At 35.7% G+C, this 25,193-nt stretch overlaps 1 protein-coding gene across 1 annotated transcript in view; it reads right to left on the bottom strand.

The window, feature by feature from the left end:
• CDH12 (cadherin 12) overlaps window positions 1-25,193 on the bottom strand; it is a 1,058,455-nt gene that overhangs the window by 83,379 nt on the left and 949,883 nt on the right. Inside the window, exon 6 of the mRNA XM_040492478.1 lies at window positions 11,623-11,742. Within this exon, the coding sequence (XP_040348412.1) occupies window positions 11,623-11,742 (120 nt within the window). The remainder of the gene's footprint in view (window positions 1-11,622; window positions 11,743-25,193) is intronic.

Below are 25,193 nucleotides of genomic sequence, written 5' to 3' on the forward strand. Positions count from 1 at the left end.
TTCTCCATTCTTCTCTGTATTTCCTAAAATAAATTTGTTACTTTACTTTTTAAGCACACAAAGTATCTCCTCCCATTTATTTTTCATCTCTCAGGATTCCTCTTAATTATTTCAGCCACAGATTTTTTTCACTTAGATCTCATTAAGCTTTGCCACTGCAGGGACCTTATCTCCCTTGTCAACGAGTTACTCCAGTCTCTGCCATTTAGAAGGAGCTCAATAAGAATGTGTCAAACAGCTGACTAGTTGAATGACTGGCTGAATGAATGAATGAATGAATATATAAATAATTAAGTTTACAATTGTGAATCATGCAGTATATATGCCTATTTACGTACCCTACTCATTTTCTGCCCTTGTATCCAAGTATAGAACTAATTTATATTTATATTTATTCATAGTGAAATAACTAAAACCTTCTGGATTTGTTGCAAGTAAAATTATGAATAAATTTTATACCAAATTCCAGCGTATAGCCAATGGTTTTTGGGAGAGACTGCAGAGCATTTGTCTTAAATCCAAGTGTCTTTGATAGTGGTGTTTCTTAAATAAAGTAGCATATATGAATAACAAATATAATATCAAGCACCAAAACGGAGTCTAGCATCCAAATCATAAACTGAATATACATCCACATTTTATCTGTTCTTGCCACTATTGACTTACAAAATGCTTTGCTCTGTTGCTAATTTAAACTTAACTACAATCTAGGATTTTTTCTGACCCTTGGCAGGAAATGGTTGCAAAACAAGCAAGTTCCATTTTTTTTTGCTACTGCTGTTTATTCATGCATGAGTACTGACACTCTATTATTTCAATCTGTATTTCCCCTCTTCAGCTCAGATTCTTGATGTTTCAATTCCAAGTCTCTTAACTAGGATTCTTCATCTCTGCCATCTCAGTGGCCTGGTTGCACATGCTTTCAGTTACAAGACTTCTGCCTGCCTTATAATGCTTATATTTTCTAGATAAATGCCTGGGTTTAATTCATATGCATGCAAACTAGGTTGGTTTGTTTTCTGGTGATTTGCTACAGTTATCATCCAGACATCAAACTGCCCTGCCCTCCTGCTCCATCCTGGGTCTGACAGGTGACCTTTCTGTTCCTTAGCCCTCCTTTACTGTAATGCCGTTCACCTGGAAGACATCTGCTAGAATTTAGAGAGAGGAAAGGGTCGCATATGTAGTTCCAAAGAAAACCACTGATGACCATGAGCACACCACCATTTCCATTTAAGAACCACTGTCTCAGAGAAATAAAATAGGGCATTTGTAGAATTTTTTCAGAGTTGAATCTGGGAAATCAGGCAGACGACAAGTTTCAAATGTGAGAAGGGAATCTTAAGGCATTGTGGTCTATCGTAAAAGCCTGGTGAAAAATAGTCTCCTTTCCAAGAAGCTACTCTTTTTTATGGACCACCCATTATGTACCAAATGCCTAATATTCAAAGCCAAACAGACAAAAATGGATTCCATGATCTTGAGCAAGGAGGAACCTTGCCAAGGACTGAGCTTAAGTGCTTCTATAGTAGAATGTAACTAGCAAACGGAAATGCTGCATTCTGTTATTTTGACTCTTAAGTTTAAGTTCATGTGTCCATCTTTATTTTTTAGTATTTGTATATAAAGTTACAGCCTTGTCTGATAATAACTGAAGCCTAAAAAATGCATTTTGCAGGATAGCATAAATATTCCACAGCAATAATGCCATGGAATTTAATTAGTTAGCTATAATTCTGAAGTAAATCCTATTTATTAGGGAAAAAAAAGAATGGAGGGGTAAATATACCTTGAATTTTGGTATGATTTAAATGTCTTGTACCTGATGAACTTTCCAGCATACATAATTGAGACGAATTAGAATAAATGCAAAAAGGAGAAAACTTCTTCTAGTGGGATTTTATTTCTGCCAATATGAATATAAATATATGGTTGAAAGAGTTATAAACTTAAAATAATATATAAAAGGACACTAGTCCGCCAAGGAACATATTCATCTTCTGCAAAGACGCTCACGTTGTCTGTAAGCCCCTTAATCTCAATGGATTTCAGCTTGCTTTGCAAAAATGGGTTAAATCTTCTGAGAGCATTTTGAGATGAAATAATGCAAGACTCTATGTGAAGAACCATTAAATATGACATGTGATAATCCAGTATATGGCTTTACATGAACTATACTGTGAATTGAGGACTGCGCTGCAGACTGACACATGGGACACCTGATTCAGTCACCGTTTGTACTAAAATGTATGTTTCATTCAGTCACCATTACCAAGTTTAACAGGATAATGGTGAACACTCTTCATTTGTCGCTCTAGATCAACTTTATATACTTTTTCTAGACTTCTCTCTGCTTTCCAGCTTTTGGTTGTAATAGACCAACTGACAAGAGATTGAATGTGTAAGGAGAACGAGGTTGGGTTTTTCTTTGCGTGGATACACCCACATTAACAGAAGACCATGGGGGAGGGGAAGGGAAAAAAACAAAACAAAACAAAACAAAAGTTAGAGAGGGAGGGAGCCAAAACATAAGAGACTCTTAAAAACTGAGAATAAACTGAGAACTGATGGGGAGTGGGAGGGAGGGGTAAGTGGGCGATGGGCATTGAGGAGGGCACCTGTTGGGATGAGCACTGGGTGTTGTATGGAAACCAATTTGACAATAAATTTCATATTAAAAAAATAAATAAAAATAAATAAATAAAAAAGATACACTGTACAAGGTTCTTTCATGGAATGTACACTTAATGGGTCTATGTTTATGGGATACTGAGGAGACCATAAAGAAGTACTCACATAATTAATTTCAGATGGTGATTTGTGTTATGAGGAAAGTGAAATCAAGTGCCTTTGAAAGTAGTGTCAGAAAAGTTCTCTCTGAGAAAAGGCTTTACAGTTGCAAACTCAGAGAACTGGAGGAGGCAGACCTGGAAAGATCACAAGAAGGAGCATCCCAGGGAAGGAAGCAGGAAAGTACTTTGTAGAAGCAGGCATGGTCCCTCAAAGCATACAGAAGAGTCGATGTGGCTGCACATCAGAAGAGTCGATTTATGCTGCTACGGGGGAAGGACAGGGCAAAATAAAACCACAGAGGGGACAAGAAGAAGTAACATGGTGGCTTCAAAGACAAATAAACCCTCTGGAATGCATCTGGCAGATCAACAAGTGGGATCAAGCTAAGACGCTTCCACACAGCAAAAGATACCATCAACAAAATGAAAAGGCGATCTGTGGAATGAGAGAAAATATTTGCAAATCACCTGATAAGGGGTTAATAGTCAAAATATACAAGAATTCATACAACTCAGTAACAAAAAGCAAACAAGCTGACTTGAAAACGGGCAGAGGAACTCAACATTTTCCAAAGAAGTTATACAAATGTCCAACAAGTCCACGAAAATGTGCTCAACATCAACAATCATCAGAGACATGAAAATCAAAGGATTACCTCCTCACACTTGTTAGAATGACTGTCCTCAAAAAGGCAAGAGATAACCAATATTGTCAGGGTGTGAAGGAAAGGGAATACTGGGGGTGTAAATTAGTGCAGCTACTGTGAAAAACTGTGTGGGGGTTCCTCAAAGAATTAAAAATAACACTACCATCTTTTCCAAGGATATCACTTTTGTGTATATATCCAGAGACAATGAAAATAGGATCTCAAAGAGGTACTGGCACCTTCATGGTCACTATAACATTATTTACAAAAAGCCAAGATAAAACAACCTAAACATCCATTAACAGATGATTGGGTAACAAATATCACACACACACACACACACACACACACACACAGGAATGTTATTTAGTGAGGAGAGTGAAGGCATGGATGAACATTGAGGGCATTATGCTAAGTAAAATAAGAAAGGCAGGGAAAGAGAAATGCTCTACAGTATTATTTATAGGTAGGATCTAAAACAGTTGAACTCATCTAAACAAAGTAAAATGGTGGTTTCCAGGACCTGTGGGATGGGGAAAATGGGAGACGTTTGTCGAAGGCACAAATTTCCAGTTATGAGATGGATACCTCCTGGGGATCTCATGTACAGCATGATGATTATAGTTAATATTACTCTGTTATATACTTGAAAGTTGCTGAGAGTAGCTCTTAAAAGTTCTTACCGCAGAAAAGAAATGGTCATTATGGGACAGGATGGAGGTGTTGGCCAACACTATGGTGGTGATCATTTGGCAATATTTAAGTATATCAAATCAACACATTGTATACCTTAAATTTCTACAATGCTGTACATCAAATATATCCCAATAAGGCTGGAAAAATGTTAATTATTACTTTGTGACTATTGAGAGAGAGAACGAGGAACAATGGATGCATGGCTCAATTTTACACTTACTGAGGATTAGAGTCCAAAGAAGGGCCATTTATTCTGTTCGTAAAAGGGAAGTCATGGCAGTGAGGTCAGAGCATGAACCATACAACCGTGCCCAAACTAAACTCCAACTCACTCAGAGTGAAAACTTCTCCGCCTTTCCACTTAACTCTCTGATCTTCTCTTCCACAACTCTCTTCTTTGGTCACTAGATTTCTGGTCACACTGTCTTCCATCTGTGGGGAATGTTCTTCCTGTGGTTTACTCATAAGCAGCTCCTCTCTTTCCTTCACATCTTTTCTCAAAGTCATCTCCATAGGACTTTGTTGGCCATTCTATCTAGAATTCTATATTGACTTAGTTTCCTATTGCTTCTGTAATAAATTGCCACAGACTAAGTGCCCTAAAAACAGTACGAACTTACTATCTTACAATCAGGGAGGACCAAAGTCCAACATGGGTCTTGAGGACCAAAATCAAGGGTGTGGGCAGGAAGCATTTCTTTCTGAAGGCTTTTTTATCTTCTGAAAGATGTCTTACTTTTCTGCATCGTCAAATCTTTCTTGGACTTTGACTTGCCCACCTTTCTTTTACACTTTTAGGAACACATGTAATGAAATTGGATCTACATAGACAATACAGGATAATCTCCCCACCTTATCTGCAGGTGAGAAAACAACCTTAATTCCATCTGCAACTTTAATTGTCTTCGTTAAACATAACATAACATAATCGTAACATAACATAATCACAGGTCCCAGGGATTAGGACATAGACATACTTGGAAGATTACTATTCTGCATACCACATATAACCTTACCCAGCATCTCCTATGCTCCTTATCTACTTTATCATTTTCTCCTTAGCCTTTACTGCTATTCAAAACTTTGTAGTATAGTTTTCTTACTTATTGTGTTTGTTCTGTGTTTTCCCAAATAAAATGTGTATTCCTGAAGGTGGGAATTTTGTCTTTATGTTTTTCTTCCCTGTAGGATACCTAGGTCTAGGTCAATGTGAAGCATATGGTGGGCACACAAAATATAATAAAATCCATAAGTGAATGTATAATAATAAGCTTAGGTAACACAGGGAAAATTCCCATACATCCTTCAATGACCTAGTATTCTTGGTCATTATTGATGGTTGAGCATGAGAATACTCATGATATAATTCTGAATGAGATGGAGTAGTTAGTATAGATCTATGTTTATTATAGCAGCTATGTTATGAAAAAAATCTGATTAAATGTTATTTTTGCACCTGAAAATGATCTCTTTGGAGATCACAGATTCTAGTGTTGGCCATGTCCTGATTAACCTTTTAACACATGAATTTGAAGGAAGCATTGGCAAATATATTTTAATCCTCAATTCTTTTAGGAATTGCTAATAGATGGTGGAATAGAAAAAAATAATTATGGTTAGAAATGGGAACTTTAACTTCAGCAGTGACAATGTAAATTTTTTTTTCAATTCCACAACTAAATGATATTTAAAAACAGTTGTACAAGACCTGCTTTTGGAGCAGTTTATATGAAAAGTTACTGAGTTGCTTTTCTTTACAGTCTTAAATCAGTCTAAAATGTGAAATGGGTTTTTTGAAAGCTAGTGCAATCTTTAAAAGTAGTAACAAAAATGTTGTATCCATCACTACACAGATGAGGTGTATAATTAAAAAAAATTGTTGCCAATAATCCAATAATGTATTTTGAGCTCAAGAACTTTATGTGTATTTTATCACTACAGAGATGAGGCGTATAATTTTTTTTTTAAATGTTGCCAATAATCCAATGACGTATTTTGATCTCAAGAAGAGTCATCAAGTAATCTTCAGTAGGAAGAACATTTAGAGACCATCTTCCCACCAATAGCACACTTTAACTATTGTTTAGGAATCAGACACCACTTCCCAGAGCCTCTGTCCTCAGGAAGTTGGCCCTCAGTCCATCCCGGAGCCCAGCAGTCAGACTATGGATCAGAGAATTTTATCCTACAAAATCCAAGTCTAATTGTCTAAGGACCCGATGACCTCCGCCAGTAGCTGGGGATCCATTTGAGGATCTAACTGTTTCATCTTGGTTTCTGAATAGCAAAACACTGTGAGGCCACTGGTTATACATAAACATGCATGACGTGAATAGTCATCTCCAGCATCACTAGCTCATTGCTCATCATCTACTTTCACCCTTCCAGTAATGGGAAGCTCACAATCTCATGAAGCACTCCTCTTATTGACAGACAAGTATTAACATCTTTTTTTATGCATATGAAACCACACCAAATTCTTTCTTCCTGTAACTCACACCAGCCATTGATAGCCAGTTTCCTCTCAAGCAGCACAGAACACAGCCTGTTTCTCTCCTACATAACAGCTCTACGACTTACTAAAGGCATGTATCACATGTCCCCGGAGTATTTTCCTTTCAAGGCCAAACATCCTCAGTTCTACCTGCTGATGTGTGCAATCCGTGATTTCTAAAATAAGGCAAGTGGAGTTCATGCAGAGTTCTTGGGAAGTGAGATGATGCAGAATACAAGGGAACCATTCACTGGGGCACATTTTGAGACATGTAGTTTTACTACTCATATGCAAAACATTACAAAATAGGTAATATGTGATACAATTGCTTCCTAATCGTCTATTTCCGTGACACATTTTTCTCCCTTATATTTATCAGCACCTATTGCTTTCCTTGCTCTCAACAGGTCCACAATCAGACTTCGTCTTCGTGCAAAACATATTAAAGGCACGATGACTTTGTGTAGGTAAACACTCTTATTTTCCCCTTGAAGAAAGAAGATACTCTATCTTTGTTTCATCGGGCACCTCAGTGCTCAGGTGTCTGAATCCTTAAAGACTCGATGCTGAATAAATATCAAAGGCATTTCAAACCACAAAACATTGTAAATATTCATATACTAGTATCAAGAATTAGCTCAAAATGTAGTCTAACCCATGCTTCAATTATACTATGGGGCTTTAAAACACCAACACAGTTTTGAAGACCTGTAAGAATAAACATCAGTCAGAATATGTAAGGAGGTTTCACTTAGGACATAGAGGCGTGCCGATTACAATTACTGAATCAAAGGTGATAGACTCAAAGAGTAAAACTCTTGACAAAGTGTCAGTTCTCTCAGCGACACTTATCAGATTTCCCTAAACATAAGCCAGGACAGAATTACAGAGCATGAAACATCAGAATGGTGAATAAAAGGGACAAATATATAGCTCATGTGTTCAACTCTAAGACCCACTCAATTGTTTTCATATGGATTCTAGAAATGCACATGTAAATACGTAAAATAAAAACTTACACATTGTTTTCGACAATGCACATACATGAAAAGATAGTGATGGAAAAATTCTGGAAAAGGGTGGTAGCAATGCTTGCACAACAATGTGGATATTTTTAATGCCACTCAACTGTACCCTTAAAATGGTCAATATGGTAAATTTTATGTGATGTATATTTTATCACAAGAAAAATTTAAGTTTAGGGGCGCCTGGGTGGCGCAGTCGGTTGAGCGTCCGACTTCAGCCAGGTCACGATCTCGCAGTCCGTGGGTTTGAGCCCCGCGTCGGGCTCTGGGCTGATGGCTCAGAGCCTGGAGCCTGTTTCCGATTCTGTGTCTCCCTCTGTCTCTGCCCCTCCCCCGTTCATGCTCTGTCTCTCTCTGTCCCAAAAATAAATAAACGTTGAAAAAAAATTAAAAAAAAAAAAAAAGAAAAATTTAAGTTTATAGGTTTAAAAAGGTATTGAAGTGAAGTAAATGATGATGCTTTCTCAATTAGGGCTCAGATAATTTGGAAAATTATAGCACATCACCACCACATGATACACAAAATAGCAATATCTAGTTACCCAACTCAGATGAGTCTCTGAAATCATTCGGGGAACAATTTAAATACTTTAAAAGAATTTTAAAGGCAAATTAAGACATGAGGTCCATCACTTATACTAATATTTGTTTTCCTAAATAATCCTATTATCAACGCTATAAAAATGTTTAGCATCCTGATTTCATGCACTTGATAAAATATTATAAAGCCTATGTTTAATGTTTCATAGATTAGGGATATTTTTCTAAAGCACAAAAACATTAAGCATAAAAATGTACACAATGTAATATAACATGCTAATATGACAAGCATTTTAATGATTTATAAATAAGTATAATGAATATTAATGTTATTTAATGCTTTAAAGATTTATCTACATTTGAAGTGTTTTAATATTTAATAATAATTTGAGGTATATGTATATGAATATATGTGAATTTTAATTCACAGTGAATAGTTTCATAGTTAAGCCCAATAATTGCAAAATTAGCCAATTTTAAAGAGAACTATTATTTCTGAATCTATTTCATAGACCACATCAATTTATATTGCTTATAAATAAGCTTGCTATACTCACTTGGGTAGAGATGCTTTAGAATGTTTGTCAAAAAGCAATATCACTAAGGTAATATTTTTTTTATTTTCTTATTCCCAATGAATAATAAATGGTTATATTTATCTCTTCATAAATATTTAGGCACCAGAAGTTCTGATGAGACTCTTCCTTTAAAAATTATTTTAAAGTGTATTCTATACTCAAATGTGGAAAATTTTAGATAATATTAGTTTTCATGCATTGTATTTAATAACAGCAAAAGGAATCATAAAAGGAAGCTATACGGCTGGAACAAATGGAGACTATTTCTGAGAAATTGCAATTATCCTTGATTCTTGATTTACTCTTATGTACCACAAGGTGATAAATTTGACAAAAAGTCTTCTTAATGGTCGCTGTGCATGAGCAACTAGTTATCATTCTATTAATGAAGGGCCCCATCATCCACTCTTTTCCTGCCTAGTGGTCTGAGGCACTGTTAGTATCAAGACTTCTGTCTCCAGTGAAAATCAATGCTTCAAAAAATCTATTTCATTGTTTATGCCAGAATTGTTTCACCTTTAGTTCTAACTAATAAGCATCGCATAAGATAGAAATACATAGTTATTAAAGGCATACTATGAATATACAGGCTCTCCTATAAGGTAATACTTTCCAAAGGCTTTAGAATTCATCTAAAGTTGATATTGAACAAGTAAAGCCAAGGGGACAGAAACTGTTTTGACTCATATAATTATTGTCTGTTGAGTAGTAATTAATTTGACTATAATAATTCTATGCTTAATCCATGATCTCTACTTAAATTCATCGTTATATGATTTTACCATACTTTTTAGTTAGATACTCAGTACATCAATAGTTATTCCATCAATAATCATTTCTTTATCTTTCTTCTGCTACACTTATTCTGAGTATATAAATTTACCTACTCTGTCTATAGAGTTAATCACTACACCCCACTAAGTGTACTCTAATATCGAACCTCCCCTCCACCAATCTCTACATACCTTCTTTTCTCCTTTGTCCATCCCCTCTTACTCTGAGCAGTGCTTCTCGGAGGCTGAAGAGATCTAAGACACATACATTGCCCACACTAGTTTCTAGTTAGATTATCCATTATGGTAAATTTGGAAAATATGGGTAATCATAGAAGAAGTAACGCATAATGTGTTCATCTGATGAAAGGATTTATAATATTTTAGATAATTTTCCTTCAGTATTTGTCTATATATTGAGGTATTTGTCTATATATTTGTCTATAAATTGTCTTCACCCTTCTGGAATTTTGTGCCATCATAAACTTCAATAAACAACTGCCCCAAATTCTCTCCTCAATAATGTTTCCCTGTTTTCTCTACAAATACATATGATTTCCCAGTTAAAAGTGCCTTAACACGGATACTGCCAAATATCATATCCTCAATGCCAGACTTAATGAAAATAACTTACATTGTAGGTGTAATTTCTCCATCACGCATTCGCTCTTAACAATTGACTCCTCTGGGTTTGGGTCTCTGACCCTCTTTCCAAACCAGAAGAGCTTCTATGTCTTAAACTTTTCTAGATACTCTTCAGCACTGATGTTCCCTTCTCAAAAGACTGATGCTGTCCTTATTACAAACTACTCTTTTTTTAGGCTTGTAAAAGGGAGCAACTTCCTGCCTTATTCCTATAACTTTTTGCTGACCTCTGTCCCTCTATGGCATCAACAAGGAGAGCAAGAAATGAGAAGACAGCAGGTTCAGTTGTAGAAAGTTTTTGCAGGTTCCGTTTCCACTTAATTGACTTTATGTTTCTAGGTGACATTAAAACATGGCTAATTTATTAATTAACCTATATCTAATTGGTATTCCAGATTTTAGCACACATTTATGGAGAAGTGTTAATTTTAAAATGTTTAGCTCCTTTGCATATAGAGTGTCTGAAATTAATTTATTTCAAATTGATACAGCTCTTTACAAATTTATTTAGAAATTTAAAAAGTAACATTAGTTAAGTATGTCAACAGTTCATTTCATTATTTTAACCTAATGTAATAAATAGTATTGAATTCAAAATGCAATATATTATAATGTAACATACAAGAGTTCATAAAATAGCTGTCACTGTGGAGTTCTATTTCAACTGTGACATGGGACACCTACTTTGATCACTGGTCAGCATGGCTAAATCTCCTTAAAAAAATATCTAGCATACAAAAAACAGATTCTCTAGAACAGAGGGACCTCATTTTATTTACAAGGGAATACAAAATCTTCTGGTGCATAATATCCTGTCTTTTCTATACTTTCCAAAGATTCTTATACATTTGGCTCTGAAAACTTCCATTCAAATGTTTTGACCTCAAAATGAGAGTAGCTTCAAAAGCATTGACCAGAAGAATCGTGATCTGGGTGTTTAAAGTTTGTCAACCCTCTTCGTTTCCCTGCTAGAAGTAGAAGTCTATGTTAATCCAAATCAAACATCCATAACCTCTGGTAAATATAGCAGTAGAAGGTCTGTGATCTTACCACATGTTGATAAGACCCAAAACTAACTATAATTGAACCCAATCAAGAAAACTTGAAATGAATAGCTACTTTAATTCCAGAAGAACCCAAAATCAAATATGCCTAGGCTTTTGAAAAAATTAAAATAAAACACATAGAGAATCCTTATCTTGGTATTGGGACTTGACACATACATGTGAAATGCCTTATATTTACACAAAATTCAATCTAGAGGACATCATTCTATGGCAGCAAGGTAAGATCCTATCTTCTTTGGCTTAATGTACAGCACATTGAATCTTTATTGCATTTTTAGAATAGGTAACTTCTCATGCCAAGATTTAATTATAGTTTAAATATTTGAAAGGGGTGGTGATAATGTTGTCTCTAATAAAAAATTTACCTGTCTTGGGATCAATAGAGAAATAAGGTTGTCCCTGAAGAATGCTATAAACGACTCTGGCACTGTTTCCATAGGTCGGGTCATCCGCGTCGGTGGCCTTGACCTGGAGCACATATGCACCTGGAAAATAAGACAGTATGAATCTAGCATCTTTGTTTTACAGAGCGCAAGGTCATGTCTTTCATCTGCGGACTCCATTTTCCTTTAGAATTTGGCATTCCTCAATGATTCTGTGAATATAGGCTGTCACTGGAAATGACGTAACTACTATAACCAAAATGGTGGGCAACAGTATAGCTCTCAGTGCAAATGATACATATTTTAAAAATCTATTTTAAAAGCTATATTCATTTCCAATAGCAAGATGATTGAACTGAAAGTCATTATGATAGCTTTATTGATCTGTGCACCAGAGAAAACATGACACTGCTTACATTAGCTCATCTGCTTACTATAGATGCATTAATTTCATGATTAGGTTATCAATAGAAAAGCTAAAAGGTTTGACGGCTTACTGAACTCTAGAGGCTGTAAGTAACTTGCATTGCTATTTAAAATCAACAACTATGTACCAGCATGAGGAACACTTTAAGTTAGGACAGAGTATTTGAGAAACTGAGCAACCAAAAATAATTGCAATTAAGACAACAGGAGCACCCCAAGGCCTCAAGACTGAATTAACCTAAGGATTCAGTGGCAAAGAAAACATTAAAGACAATCCAAATTATGTTGGTGATGGTTAGAAGGCTAGAAGGATGGTTACATGGTTAGAAGGAAATCTCTCCTGAGCATAAAGAGAGTGATATGTACATCCAAAGTTATAAAAAGGACAGAATGTTCCTATTCTTGGAGGCATTAACAGTAAATGCCCAATTTTGAAGAAAAAAAAAAAAGGATTTCTCTTTTTCATTCAGCTATTCATTCAGGCGTTTTCTTTAAGGCTGTACAACACTGGAGCAAACTAAATATTAAAAGATAGTCAAAAATTTTAAAAATGATAACGTTCAGCACCCATTCAATACCAAACGCTTTATCTTAAGAATGCTTTGGTGAATAGTAGCTATATCAGGAGATGAATGATAGGTTTTAATTCACCAGTCTTTCCCAGGAAACTTCTAGAAAGAAAGTACACAAACATCTGTGATAGTCAAGAGCAGTAACATATTATCCCTCATCATCCATTATCACCATCATGACCATCCCGATCAATCTTTGCAACATCATTAATAATTATTTGACAAATAGGCATTGAGGACCTATATTAAGGATTCATCAAAACTATGTTCTCCTTTACAGTGTATGAATGAACATTTTCAAGACTAAATTTCCCTCTTTCCTCCCTTCTGTTATACAGTGATTTTCCTGGTATCACCTAGATCTTTGCTAGTACTGAGTTACACCTGTGCTGTATAGACACAATCTACAAATATTAAATAATTCTCTAATCTTAGTTATAAATGTGGTAGTTAAAAGGCTGTGGGTTGTTCTCTGAGGATATATTTGAATAAAAGGTATTATACCTGCTAAGAAATATTTAGTGACAAATTTAATAAATTTTTACCTAATTCACACCATATGCTCAATAAGAAAGACGAAGATGAATAAGACAGTATATCTTGCTTTTATGGGAATATTTATTAATTCACTCCTTTAAGTATTTGAGTTTAATTTTTTTAAAAAATTAACGTAAAGCATTTCATACTACTTTTAGAGGAAAATATTTTTCTGCATACTTAGTGAAGGTTCATATCAATATTAAAAACAAAAATGTAAAAGGGAGAATACTATATTACTCATCTTGTCCTTTGTATTGACATATGGTTATAGCATTATCTGCAATAACCAAATTATGAAAATAGCCTAAAGCCTATCGACTAATGAATAGATAAAGAAGATGTGACACACACACAAACACACACACACACACACACACATTCACACACACACTGAAATATTACTCAACTATAAAAAAAGAATGAAATCTTGCCATTTGCAATGATATGGATGAAGTGAGAGCATTATCCTAAGCAAGATAGGTCAGAGAAAGACAAACACCGTATGATTTCACTCATGTGGAATTTAAGAAACAAAACAAATGAACATAGGGGAAAAACAGAAGGAAACAAACCAAGAAACAGACTCTTAACTATAGAGAACAAAGTGATGGTTAACAGAGGGGGGTGGCTGGCTGGATGGGATAAATAGCAGAGGGAGATTAAGGAGGGCACTTGTGATGGGCACTGGGTGTTGTATGAAAGTGTTTAGTCACTAAATTGTACACCTGAAACTAATATTTTACTGTATGTTAACTAACAGGAATTTAAACCATGAGAGACTCTTAAATACAGAGAACAAAGTGAGGGTGGATTGGAGGTGGGGGAGAGGGGAAAATGGGTGATGGACTTTGAGGAGGGTCCTTGTTTGGGTGAGCACTGGGTGTTGTGTGTAAGCAGTGAACCACGGGAATCTACCCCAAAAACCAAGAGCACACGTTACACACTGTATGTTAATCAAGTTGACAATAAATTATATTTTAAAAAATAAAATAAAATAAAATAAAAATAAAATTAGGACATCAATCAATCAATCAATAATAAAAAAAAAAGCCAAGTGCCAAACAATAATTTAAAAAAAAATAAATAAAAAATTAGTACTCAGTTACAATAGATTACCTTCAGTTTAGTTAAAAAGTGATTCACTAAGAACCATATAAGTTAGGGGCACCTGGGTGGCTCAATTGGTTAAGTGTCCGACTTCGGCTCAGATCATGATCTCACAGTTCACAAGTTCGAGCCCCATGTCAGGCTCTGTGTTGACACCTCAGAGCCTGGACCTTTCTATGGATTCTGTGCCTCCCTCTCTCTCTGCCTTTCCCCCACTTGTACTCTTTCTCCCTCTCAAAAATAAATAAAAATATTAAAAACAATTTTAAAGAATGATGTAAGTTATTTGAGAGTTCTTAGAAGTGCCTCTATAGGTGTTTACAAAAACACAATTAAACAGCATTATATCAGCTTGTTTTGCTCGATGCTCCATGACTCTTTCCAAACTAATGCAAAGGACAGAAATTACTTATTCCTTTCATTGGGAAGACTCAGTTACTCATCGGGAGCAGGTAAGCCTGAAAACACTACCTTCTTCACTGCTGGGATAGCATGCCAGTTCCTCAATTAAACTATTACTATTAAACTATTACACTACTAAACACTAAATACCCAAGAGGTAGGAACAGGACGTTACACTTGGGCACTAGGTAAATGTGCAACAAGGAAACAATATAGTCAACAAAAACCAGAGTAGTCATATATGTAGAAGTCATCTTGGGATTTGTTCACTTATCACCTAAGTTCAGGATGACAATGTAACCACTCCAAATGTTGAAGTTCAGAGAGACTAACTCACAGAGAAACCATTCCTTTACCCCCAGACAGAGACAGAGAGCAGAATATAGGATTGACAATATTGAATCACTTCAACTTTCCATGTAACGCTGTTCTGATCAGTAGTAAATTAATTCATGTAAAGTTTAATAATAATTAAAGCAAATAGCAAAAAAGTTATTTTATACTAATAGTTAAATTTTAAATTTTAAGCAGTCACTCAATGTGTGTGTGTGTATATATATATATATATATGTGTGTGTATATATATATGCTATATAAATATATAGCAGAGCAAGGAACAGAGAAAGTGAACCCTGAGAGGTTATAGAATTAACACATAGAAAGAACAGTAATTAGGAGCAGTCCTTTTGATATAAAATACGACTAAATAAGAGTTTCACTACAATACCTAAATACGGGTGAGAGTTCATGAGAACCAATTCGGGTATAATTTTAAGTGTACACGTATTTACCTGTCAAAATGTATTTGAAAAATGAGTTCCATATTATAGATTCACAGTTGTAATATGATATCATCTCAGTTCATGCCAATGCACATTCATATCTTTATAAAATTCTAACTAGAAAAAAATTTTTTGAAGAGTGATGCATTACCTACATGCATTAACTTAAATTCGTTAATGTTTTTATTTCCTCTAATTTATGTTGAAAATGCTAATAAATGGCATGGTGTTTGACTTAGTAATTCCGATTTGAGAATTCATATATATGTATCATATGGTCAGGCAATACACAGAAACCCACAGAGTGGTTTACTTATTTCTAACGATTTCTCTCAAAGTTAAGAGCATGTATTCACCAATTCAGTCACTCATTTAACAATGGGGATTAAGGAGTGCACTTGAGCACTGAGTGTTATATGCCAGTGATGAATCACTAAATCCTACTCCTGAAACCACTATTACTCTGTATGTTAGCTAGAATTCAATAGAAACTTGAAACAAAAAAAAAAAGGAAAAAAATTCTCTGGTTTCCTATGATTTGTCAGACACACTAATCAGAGTGTCAGGGAAGAAATATGAACAAAGCTGAGAGGCCAAAATTCTCAAGGATAATATTTTGTCTAGAGAGGAATCAGAAGAGGAACAAATATTGAAATACACAAATATATAGCTATAGCTATACATACCACTCCTCCAACAGGTATTTTATCGTTACCTTGACATACTATCTGCTTATGCAATAACCGATATTTCAATTTTTATTTGGGTGAAAGAGATGGAACTTTTCACATATTCTTGAACTGTACTCTACTCCTTAAAAAATATATTGGACAGTCATGTTATATCAGCACATAACCATTATTAAAATAATAAATATCATTAAAGTAATAAAAGTATGTAATACTAAATTGAACCAATCTCCTTTTAGTGGACACTCTACTTAGAGAATTGGGAGGGGGGGTGTCCTATTATAAACAAATGTGGAATTGGTAATCTCCTACCATTGAGAGAGCTAGCTCTAAAAGTATATGAATCAGACATGTCAATATATATTGTCGTCGACTCCCAAAAAGGTTGTACTAATTTGCATGTCTACCAACCTGGTATATTTTCCAGTATTCTCACCAGTATTCATTGTTCTTCTTTTGTATCTTTTTATATTATGAGTGAATTTCAGTACCTTATGTATGAGTCATTTTTATTTTGTGTGCTTGTGTGTATGTATATAAACCTTACTCAAATTCTTAACCTATTTTACTTTCATAGTCTATATCTATCTGTCCATCTTTAAAATTATATTTACTGGCTCATGGGTGCCTGGGTGGCTCAGTCGGTTAAGCCTCCGACTTCAGCTCAGGTCATGATCTCACAGTTCGTGAGTTCAAGCCCCACGTCAGGCTCTGTGCTGATGGTTCGGAGCCTAGAGCCTGCTTCAGATTCTGTGTCTCCCTCTCTCTCTGCCCCTCTCCCGCCTGTGCTCTCTCTCAAAAATAAACACAAAAAAAATTTTTTTAAGTATATTTACTAGCTCATTTTGACTTGTAGACTTTTTTTTTTCATTTTGTGTTCCAAGTGGTTTTCCTTTATGTTTATCAGTGTGTGCGTATATGTATCCTTCCCTCAAAAATATTATTCTATCTGTGTGGCTGATGAGATTTGGTGGTTTTAAATAATCTCTTCTTCCAATCTATATTCAATGAGCATATGTGTTCTGGAACCTAGAGTAGGTGGGCTATCTGGTTTTCATAATGCAAGCACACGTGGCCTACTTCTGCTCACATGTAGGTCACGTGATAGTCATACTCTATTTATTTGATTTCAAGAAGATTAATATTACCAATAGGGATGAATTTTTAAAAAAATCCAACACAATGCCTGTGTTTTAAAATGAAAGAACTGAAGCCCAGTGATGTTCAAATCATTCTTGTTGACACTAAAAGAATGTCACCGACACATTCTCATTCAAAATGGTCAAAGAGATGGGAGCAGAGCTGAGCCCTCATGATTTCGGCCCAAGTAGATGTCAACTTACTGACTGATTCGTTTCTTCTTTCAATCAACAAATGTTCAGTGGCACACACCATACACCAGGGACTGCTCTCAACAAACCATAAGAGAGAAATTCATTGCATAGCTATTTATTCAGGCAAATGTCACCTCCAGCAAGGCGTCTTTATATTCTATGCATTTTTTGCATTTGGGGTATGAAAAATGTGCTAGAAATATGTTGAAAATATAAGTGGACTATGTATAATTTATGGCTTCTATAAAACCATTTTTTTTTAATTTTCTAGGTGAATAAGCATGTTCTACTCATTGAATATGTTCTTTGTTTTTCATCACCCCTGCAACTGTCTCAACTAGTTTGGGCCCTCACTTTCATAACTGCAATGCTGAGAAACATTCTAATTGCTTCCTCCTCCAGCTCCTGTCACACAGGAGCATCACAGTCATTGTCCCATAACACAAGGTTGATCATGTTACTCTCCTTCTTTGAAAAATAAGTTAAAAATTTGGGACATCTGGGTGGCTCAGTTGGTTAAGCATTTGACTTTGGTTCAGGTCATGATCTTGGGTTTGTGAGTTTGAGCCCTGCATCGGGCTCTCTGCTATGAGTGTGCAGTTGGTTTCAGATTCTCTGTTCTCCTCTCTCTCTCTTCCCCTTCCCTTTTCATGCTTGCCCTCTCTCTCTCTCTCAAAAAATAAATTGAAAAAACATTAAAAAATAAATAATTAAAAAAATAAGTCCTAAAGGGTTTCTATTCCTATTGAGAGAAAAATCACCTAAACTCACTGGCATGCTATGACTAGCATGATAGGCATGAGCTTCAAAATCCCTGTAGATTAATTTCTTTATATATACATATACTTTTAAGCTTATTTATTGATTTTGAGAGAAAGAGGGGGAGAGAGAGAGAGAGAGAGAGAGAGAGAGAGAGAGAGGAAGAGAGAGGGAGAGAGGAAGAATCCCAAGCAAGCCCCACACTGTCAGGACAGAGCCCGACACAGGGCTTGATCTCACAAACTGTGAGATTATGACCTGAGCCAAAACCAAGAGCGGTTCTCTTAACTGAATGAACCACCCAGGTGCCCCCTGTAGGTTAATTTCTGACTGTGCGGCCAGGGACCCAGGGCCAAGCTTGTACATACTTAGTTACTGTGGAGTTGAGCCTCTTTCATACCTCTGTATTCTTGCCCAAGTGATCCTGTGACCGGCAGCACTTTTGCCTCCACCATCTGGAAAAATAGTACACACCCTTGATGTCCCAGCTGCACTGTCACTTCCATGAATGTTTGTTTTTCTACTCCCAAGCAGAGATCATGTGTCCACACCTCTGTATTGCTATCAGTCTCAATACATTTTGATTTTTTGAAACTCAGTACAATATGTTTTTTTCTCATTGGCTACAAAATCTTTTACATCAGCCACCCTTCCATATTCATTATTTTTATACCCAGCCTGTCATGACATAATTCCCAAATACATGTTTATCAGCTGGATATATATAGTACTCACATGTACACACAAGACACAATTTCATATGCATCATACTCTAAATGGGTGATCTGGCAGCTGGTTATGGCCTTGAGGGTACTTTTTGACACTAAATTGTGAGTCTATCTTGTCCTGAATATCTAAAGTATGTCACTGTTCTCACTTAAGAGAGCAGACCAAGGTGAGTGACATTACATTAAAAAAACCACATAAGCAAGATTTAGCCACAGTATGAAAAGCACATCCACGGGGAGTTAATGACAAGTTATTTTCTTCTGAATATTTTTAACCCTTCTCAGGATTGAAGCATGAAAAGGAAAAAAGAGACAAATTATATCTAGAGACATATGGTTTTCTTTCAGCTCTTGCCTTATGTAGACATTGCATTGTAACCAAGATATAATACAGTTCCAGTTAGAAAGGTATGGAATGATAAAGACTCTAGAATTTCTTTCCAAATAAGATTGGAAAATAAATATGCATTTTATTACCTTAAAAAGACGTTAAGCAACAGAGAAATGTAAAGAAGAAAGGCTTACAGAATCAACAGAGAGAGAGCATGTGTGGGTAAGTGTGCATGTGTATATACACACGTGTAAAAGATCCTACAAAGGAATTGGATAGTATAACACATTGAAACATGAGATGTGCTAAAGCTAGGCTTAGCTCTAAGGTAAAAGTAAGCATAGACATACAGCGGGTGACTTTAGTCTTTAAAGTAACTGGGTCTTTAATCAATTTTGCATTAGCTCTCACTGCACTACTCACGAACACTTGTCTGTTAGCTTCCTTCTATGGATTCTCATCCCATGTTTGCCCTTTAAAGCTGTAAATGGCCCCTCTGTCCTTTTTATCTTCACCAGGGGCTGCATGTAAAGCTTTTACAAGCATTACTGAGAACACCGATTCCTGGGCCTCCATCAGAAAGTCTTATTTAAATGTTTGTGGGCGGGCTAGGTATCAGAAAGTTTTAAAATCTTCACTGATCAGTCTGATGAGCCAAGTCTTACACAATTTCACCAATTAGGAAAGGCTGAATTACTTGCCATTGTGATTATCATTTGTGCCTCAGGAACCTGAAAGCCTATGTTTGAATCTGAGATTGACCACTAGCCAACTGTGTGACTTCAAACTAATTATGTAACCTCTCCATTTTAGTTTCGTCATATGAAAAGAAAAGGAAAAAATAGTACCTATCTTCTAGCCATATTAAATGAGTTAATATTGATAAAGAAGTTATAATAAAAGTTTTCCACCTAGTATGTGCTATTTAAGTGTGTAACAAAATAAATGCATACATATTTTCTGTTCTCCTGCTCCACACATAGGGTGAGAACACCCAAATATGTAACACGAGCACAATTCCTGTCCTCAAGACCTCCTTGTTGATAGTCATATACTGATCTGGACTGTATCTTCTGTATGTTGGAAAACATGATTTGGGAATGTGTATTTAGAATACATTAAAATACAAACAAGTAGAATATGACAATATGGGACCACTTTGTTAGAGACCCAAGAAAGAAACGTTTGTATACTTGTCAAATTTGCTTGAACTAATCAGAGCTTTTAAAGATTAGTAAAGATAGTATGTCATAAAAATCCTCCAGAGTGAATTGTGTGCCCTCTTCAACTGCACTTCTAGGATAAGAGCAGGCACTTCAGTTTTATACTGCCTTCAACAATGATTTTGCTCAGCCTGGCCATAGAACATCCCTTGGCAAACCTGGACGGTGGCTTTGACATCCACTTACGATTTGGTATGCAGTCCAAGGACCCAAAAGCACTCTAACGTTATAAAACTTTTGTTCTAGATACGTACTAAATATTTTAGGCTATATGTATTTACACCTCGTGATTCAAATGTACTTTGATGGATATGACAATCCATTTTTATGAGCACTTTATCTCTCTGTTGTGTGCCAAGAGTTCTATACCACATACACCAGTAAAAATGCTAATGACTGTTCCCAGTGACACGCTAAATTCCAATTACCAGTGATGATACAATGTTGCCTCCTTTGTGCCCAATGTAATTGGAAATTATTTTCATGAATGCTGTCAGGAAATTCCATAGAAATCATGATGAAATATAAGAGTTTGGAATTCATTCATTCAGTGGCTTTTAGTCATAATTTTCTAAGCTTTGTATTTTTCTGTGTAATATTGTATTCTTATGGATAAAAAATTTTTTTTTATTAAATGCAGTTAGCCAAGATATTAAGGACCAGTTAATGTAATTAATTATTTGTTTAACACACACTCTACACTCCTAAAATTATTTGTTTTTATCTGATCGATGATTCTGCCATGTTAAGGATAAAATTTAAAAAAATATGTCTATCTACCCATCTACAGACTTTCCTCAACCTACAATTAGGTTACATCCTGATAAACACATCCTGGTTGAAAATATCTTAAGTTGAAAATGCATTTAATGCATGTGACCTACTGAACATCATGGTTTAGCCCAGCTTAACTTAAATGCTCTCAGAACAATTACATTAGCCTACAAAATCACCTAACAAAAACTTATCAAGAGGCTGTCTGTACTTATCTACTTATCCATCTATCTCTCCATCATGTATCTATGTATCTATCGATCAATTCTATTTATCTGTATCTATCTTCCTATCTATTTATCTACTTAGCTTTAGTAAAAGAAAAAAAAAAACAAATTGTATATGTATATGTGTGTATATGTGTGTGTGTGTATAAACCAGAAGTACTGGATCCTGGAACTGGCTGTATAATTGAATATATATATGATTCCTTTGAAAGCTGTTTCAATTCTGTAAGGATAGTAATGTAATTTTAGTGAATAGTATGGTAATCCCACCCTCCCAAATGAATACCACCTAATCTTAAAACTGTCTTGGGGCGCCTGGGTGGCGCAGTTGGTTGGGCGTCCGACTTCAGCCAGGTCACGATCTCGCGGTCCGTGAGTTCGAGCCCCGCGTCAGGCTCTGGGCGGATGGCTCAGAGCCTGGAGCCTGTTTCTGATTCTGTGTCTCCCTCTCTCTCTGCCCCTCCCCCGTTCATGCTCTGTCTCTCTCTGTCCCAAAAATAAATAAACGTTGAAAAAAAAAATTAAAAAAAAAAAAACTGTCTATATATGTATTTATATATCACTATCTCCCTGACACCTCCGTGTGTGTTAGAAGCAGCTTAACTTCCATGAAGGCAGTTGGCTCAAGTTTAAACTGACAAGTGCAAGTGATTTTTTGTTTTGTTTTGTCTTTTTTTTTTTTTTTTTTCTGGCTAATGATGAGTGGTTAAGTAGTATAAAGGTAACCCAGTTCAAGCCCATAAAACCAGAGATGTTTGTTGAGAGCTTCTAGGAAATGTTCTCTTTCTCTTTTTCTCTGGAATTGGTGTGCAAATATCTGGAACTAATACAGCCATTTCAACATCTTGGGGGAAATGTCACCAGAGACAGCGATACACAAGAGGCCACAAACTTAGGAATCCCAGGAAAGGAAGTGAGGAGCCTTGATCAAACTTTGCTGAAGCTCAACCTCCAAACATTTGATGGTTCAAGACCATAAATCCTTTTTTGTGTGAGATTTTTATACTTTGAGTTGGACTGGGAGGTTTTTTGTTGTTGTTGTTACTTCCAAATTAACAAAATTTTGGCAAGTCACCTAAACACTCTAAGCCTGTTATTTCAAATTGAAAGTAGGATTATAAATACTTGGGATCACATGGAACTCATTTACTCATTAACTCATGAGTTAATGCATGTAAATTGCTTAGCATAATAACTGGCACATAGGGAGCCCACATCAAAGTGGTTGCTGTTAAAATTCTTCAACTTTATAATGAAGGGGCAACATTTTCTTGTTTCCTTCTAATTCTAGTAATTGGTTGTACAAATTGGAACAAAATCCAATCTTAATGCTTTTCAAAGTATCTTCCCCATTACTGTAGATTAATCTTTCAGTTATAGGATTTTGAATATACCACTGCTCTTTTCAAATCCTTCGATGGTGTGCCATGAATCACTACTTAACATCTGAATTCCTTCAAGACTATTCAATGTCTGAAATCCATCTGTTTGGTTTTTTTTTTTTTTTTTTTTTTTTTTTTTTTTTTTTTTTTTTTTTTTTCATTCTAAAATTTAACTCCTCTGCTTCTCCAAGCCTCCTCTTTGGGAAGTTTGTCTTATCCGCTGCCCAACAAAAATTAGAGCTCTGCTAATTAATTTGGGGGTAACGATTCTGAGCTTCTCATCTGAGAATTGAAAACATATAACTGAATCTCATCAAGTGTTTGCAAAATATAAATTAGGCTATTATCTGTATGTCACCTCCTTTTGGTTTCTTTCACTATTGCCTGTGCCCAAGCCACTTCTCATAATCCAGCCTACTTCAGGAAGGACTACAGACAAACTTGCTCACCATTACACTTTCACAGAATATTTCATCTGTTCCTTCCCTTACCTGAGATCTTGCTTCCCCCTGTGTTTAGCACCCCCTCGTGGTGCATTTTGGAGTCACAACTGCATTCCTTCAGCTTTCCAATACTGCTTCTGATGTAATGATCTTTCCCACCAGGAATGCAAGGTGCTCCTCATGTTCACCTCTTTTATCTGGAGGCGTGTAAGATTGATACAAATCTCTATCTCTAGGTTGCCTCCAACTAAGGCTGTTTTCCTCAACATTGTTTATTCTTGGCCCTGCCCTTGCTACTCTGATCACCATTTTTAATCTTCTTTACAGACTTCTTTTCCTGTCCCTGGCCTTCAAATGTTCATGAATCTCAGGTTTTTCTCTCACACTCTATATGCCTAACTCTACAATTTCATTCATATTGGCCTCCAGGTGCCAGCGACTGGATTGTCATTTCTATTGTCTAGGTTCTTAAATAACAAAATTGCAAGTTGACCAGAGCAAGATGTACCCAATTTCTTGGTTACATTCTAAACTTTTTAAAAACCAATTATTGTTTTTTGGGAGACCAGTCTCTTTAACTGACTAAGCATTGCTAACATATGTTTGTCCTCTCCCTTCTCCCACTATTTTTCTTCAAAATGTTGTTTCTCACTTGAATTATAGTTTTATGATACTTCATAATCACCCTGTTGCCTGCCATAACAATGCACCATCCACCCTATGTATTTAAGCCACATTTGTTTTTCAAAATGTAAATTTGATTTTGTCCTCATCAATATCCTTAATGTTCTTTGGGCATCTGTCTCTACCTACATTTCCAGGTTCATCCATTGCCACACATTCTGTCTACTATTTGCTGCTTCAATACAATATTACTTCCCCACAACATAGTGCTACCCCATAACCTGCTCTTTAAAGATTTGTCATGGAAGTCAGAAACGTCCTCCTGCACCCAGGTACACTTCAGCCCAAAGTAAGCACTGGCTTCAATAGCTCCTCTTCCAGAAACTCATTTCGATACATTCACAGAGTGTCTTTTCTTTATATCTTTCCTGTTTCCCCTAGGCCGCAAGCATGACACATAAAGACTGTTTCCTGTTCTTACTGGAATTCCAGTAGCTACGATGGAGCTTGGTACATAATAGATGCTTAAAATATGTTTCCTGAATGAATAAATTAGAAAACAACAACAATGAGTTTGGTTTAGAAAATATTTTTGATTAGCTGATATTAGCGATTAACAATGAAGCCTTTATAAAACTCTTGCCTGAGGCAAAAGTCTCACTATCCCCTCCTGTCAACATTTAACACAATGATAGTGCTTTGCTATCTGTTACAGAAATCAAAGGGGCAGCTTCAAATCAAAAGTGCCTTGAGAACTCTTAAAACCAGTGCCAAAGAAATACAAGGAATCAGTTACTAGCATTTTGGTAATCCTGATACATCAAACAATTCTACAGAAGAGTGTATAATTCTATTGTGTTCAAGAAAAAGAATAAACTTTTGAAAAAGCAAGAAATATATTGAGGTCATATCTATGGAAAGTCATTATTATAAAAAGTAACAATTCACATTACCTAGAACCAAGTGATTACTGATTATTTCACAAGTTCAAAGACACTATGACCACATGACATTGCACTATTTGCAAAAGTGCTCATGAATCCACATGTACGATGATAGTGTGTATAGCTATGAAACAATAATTTGTAGCCATTATTGTTTAAATAATCTTAGCTAATAGAAAAAGGTACGTTATGTGTGTATAAGTACTGTGATTTAATTTTAAAGTTTGTTCATTTTATCTTGCTGTGGTTGAAGGCTACAGTGATTT

Source organism: Herpailurus yagouaroundi, unplaced genomic scaffold (assembly GCF_014898765.1).
Source record: "Herpailurus yagouaroundi ecotype Mexico unplaced genomic scaffold, PumYag 29, whole genome shotgun sequence".
NCBI lineage: Eukaryota > Metazoa > Chordata > Mammalia > Carnivora > Felidae > Herpailurus > Herpailurus yagouaroundi.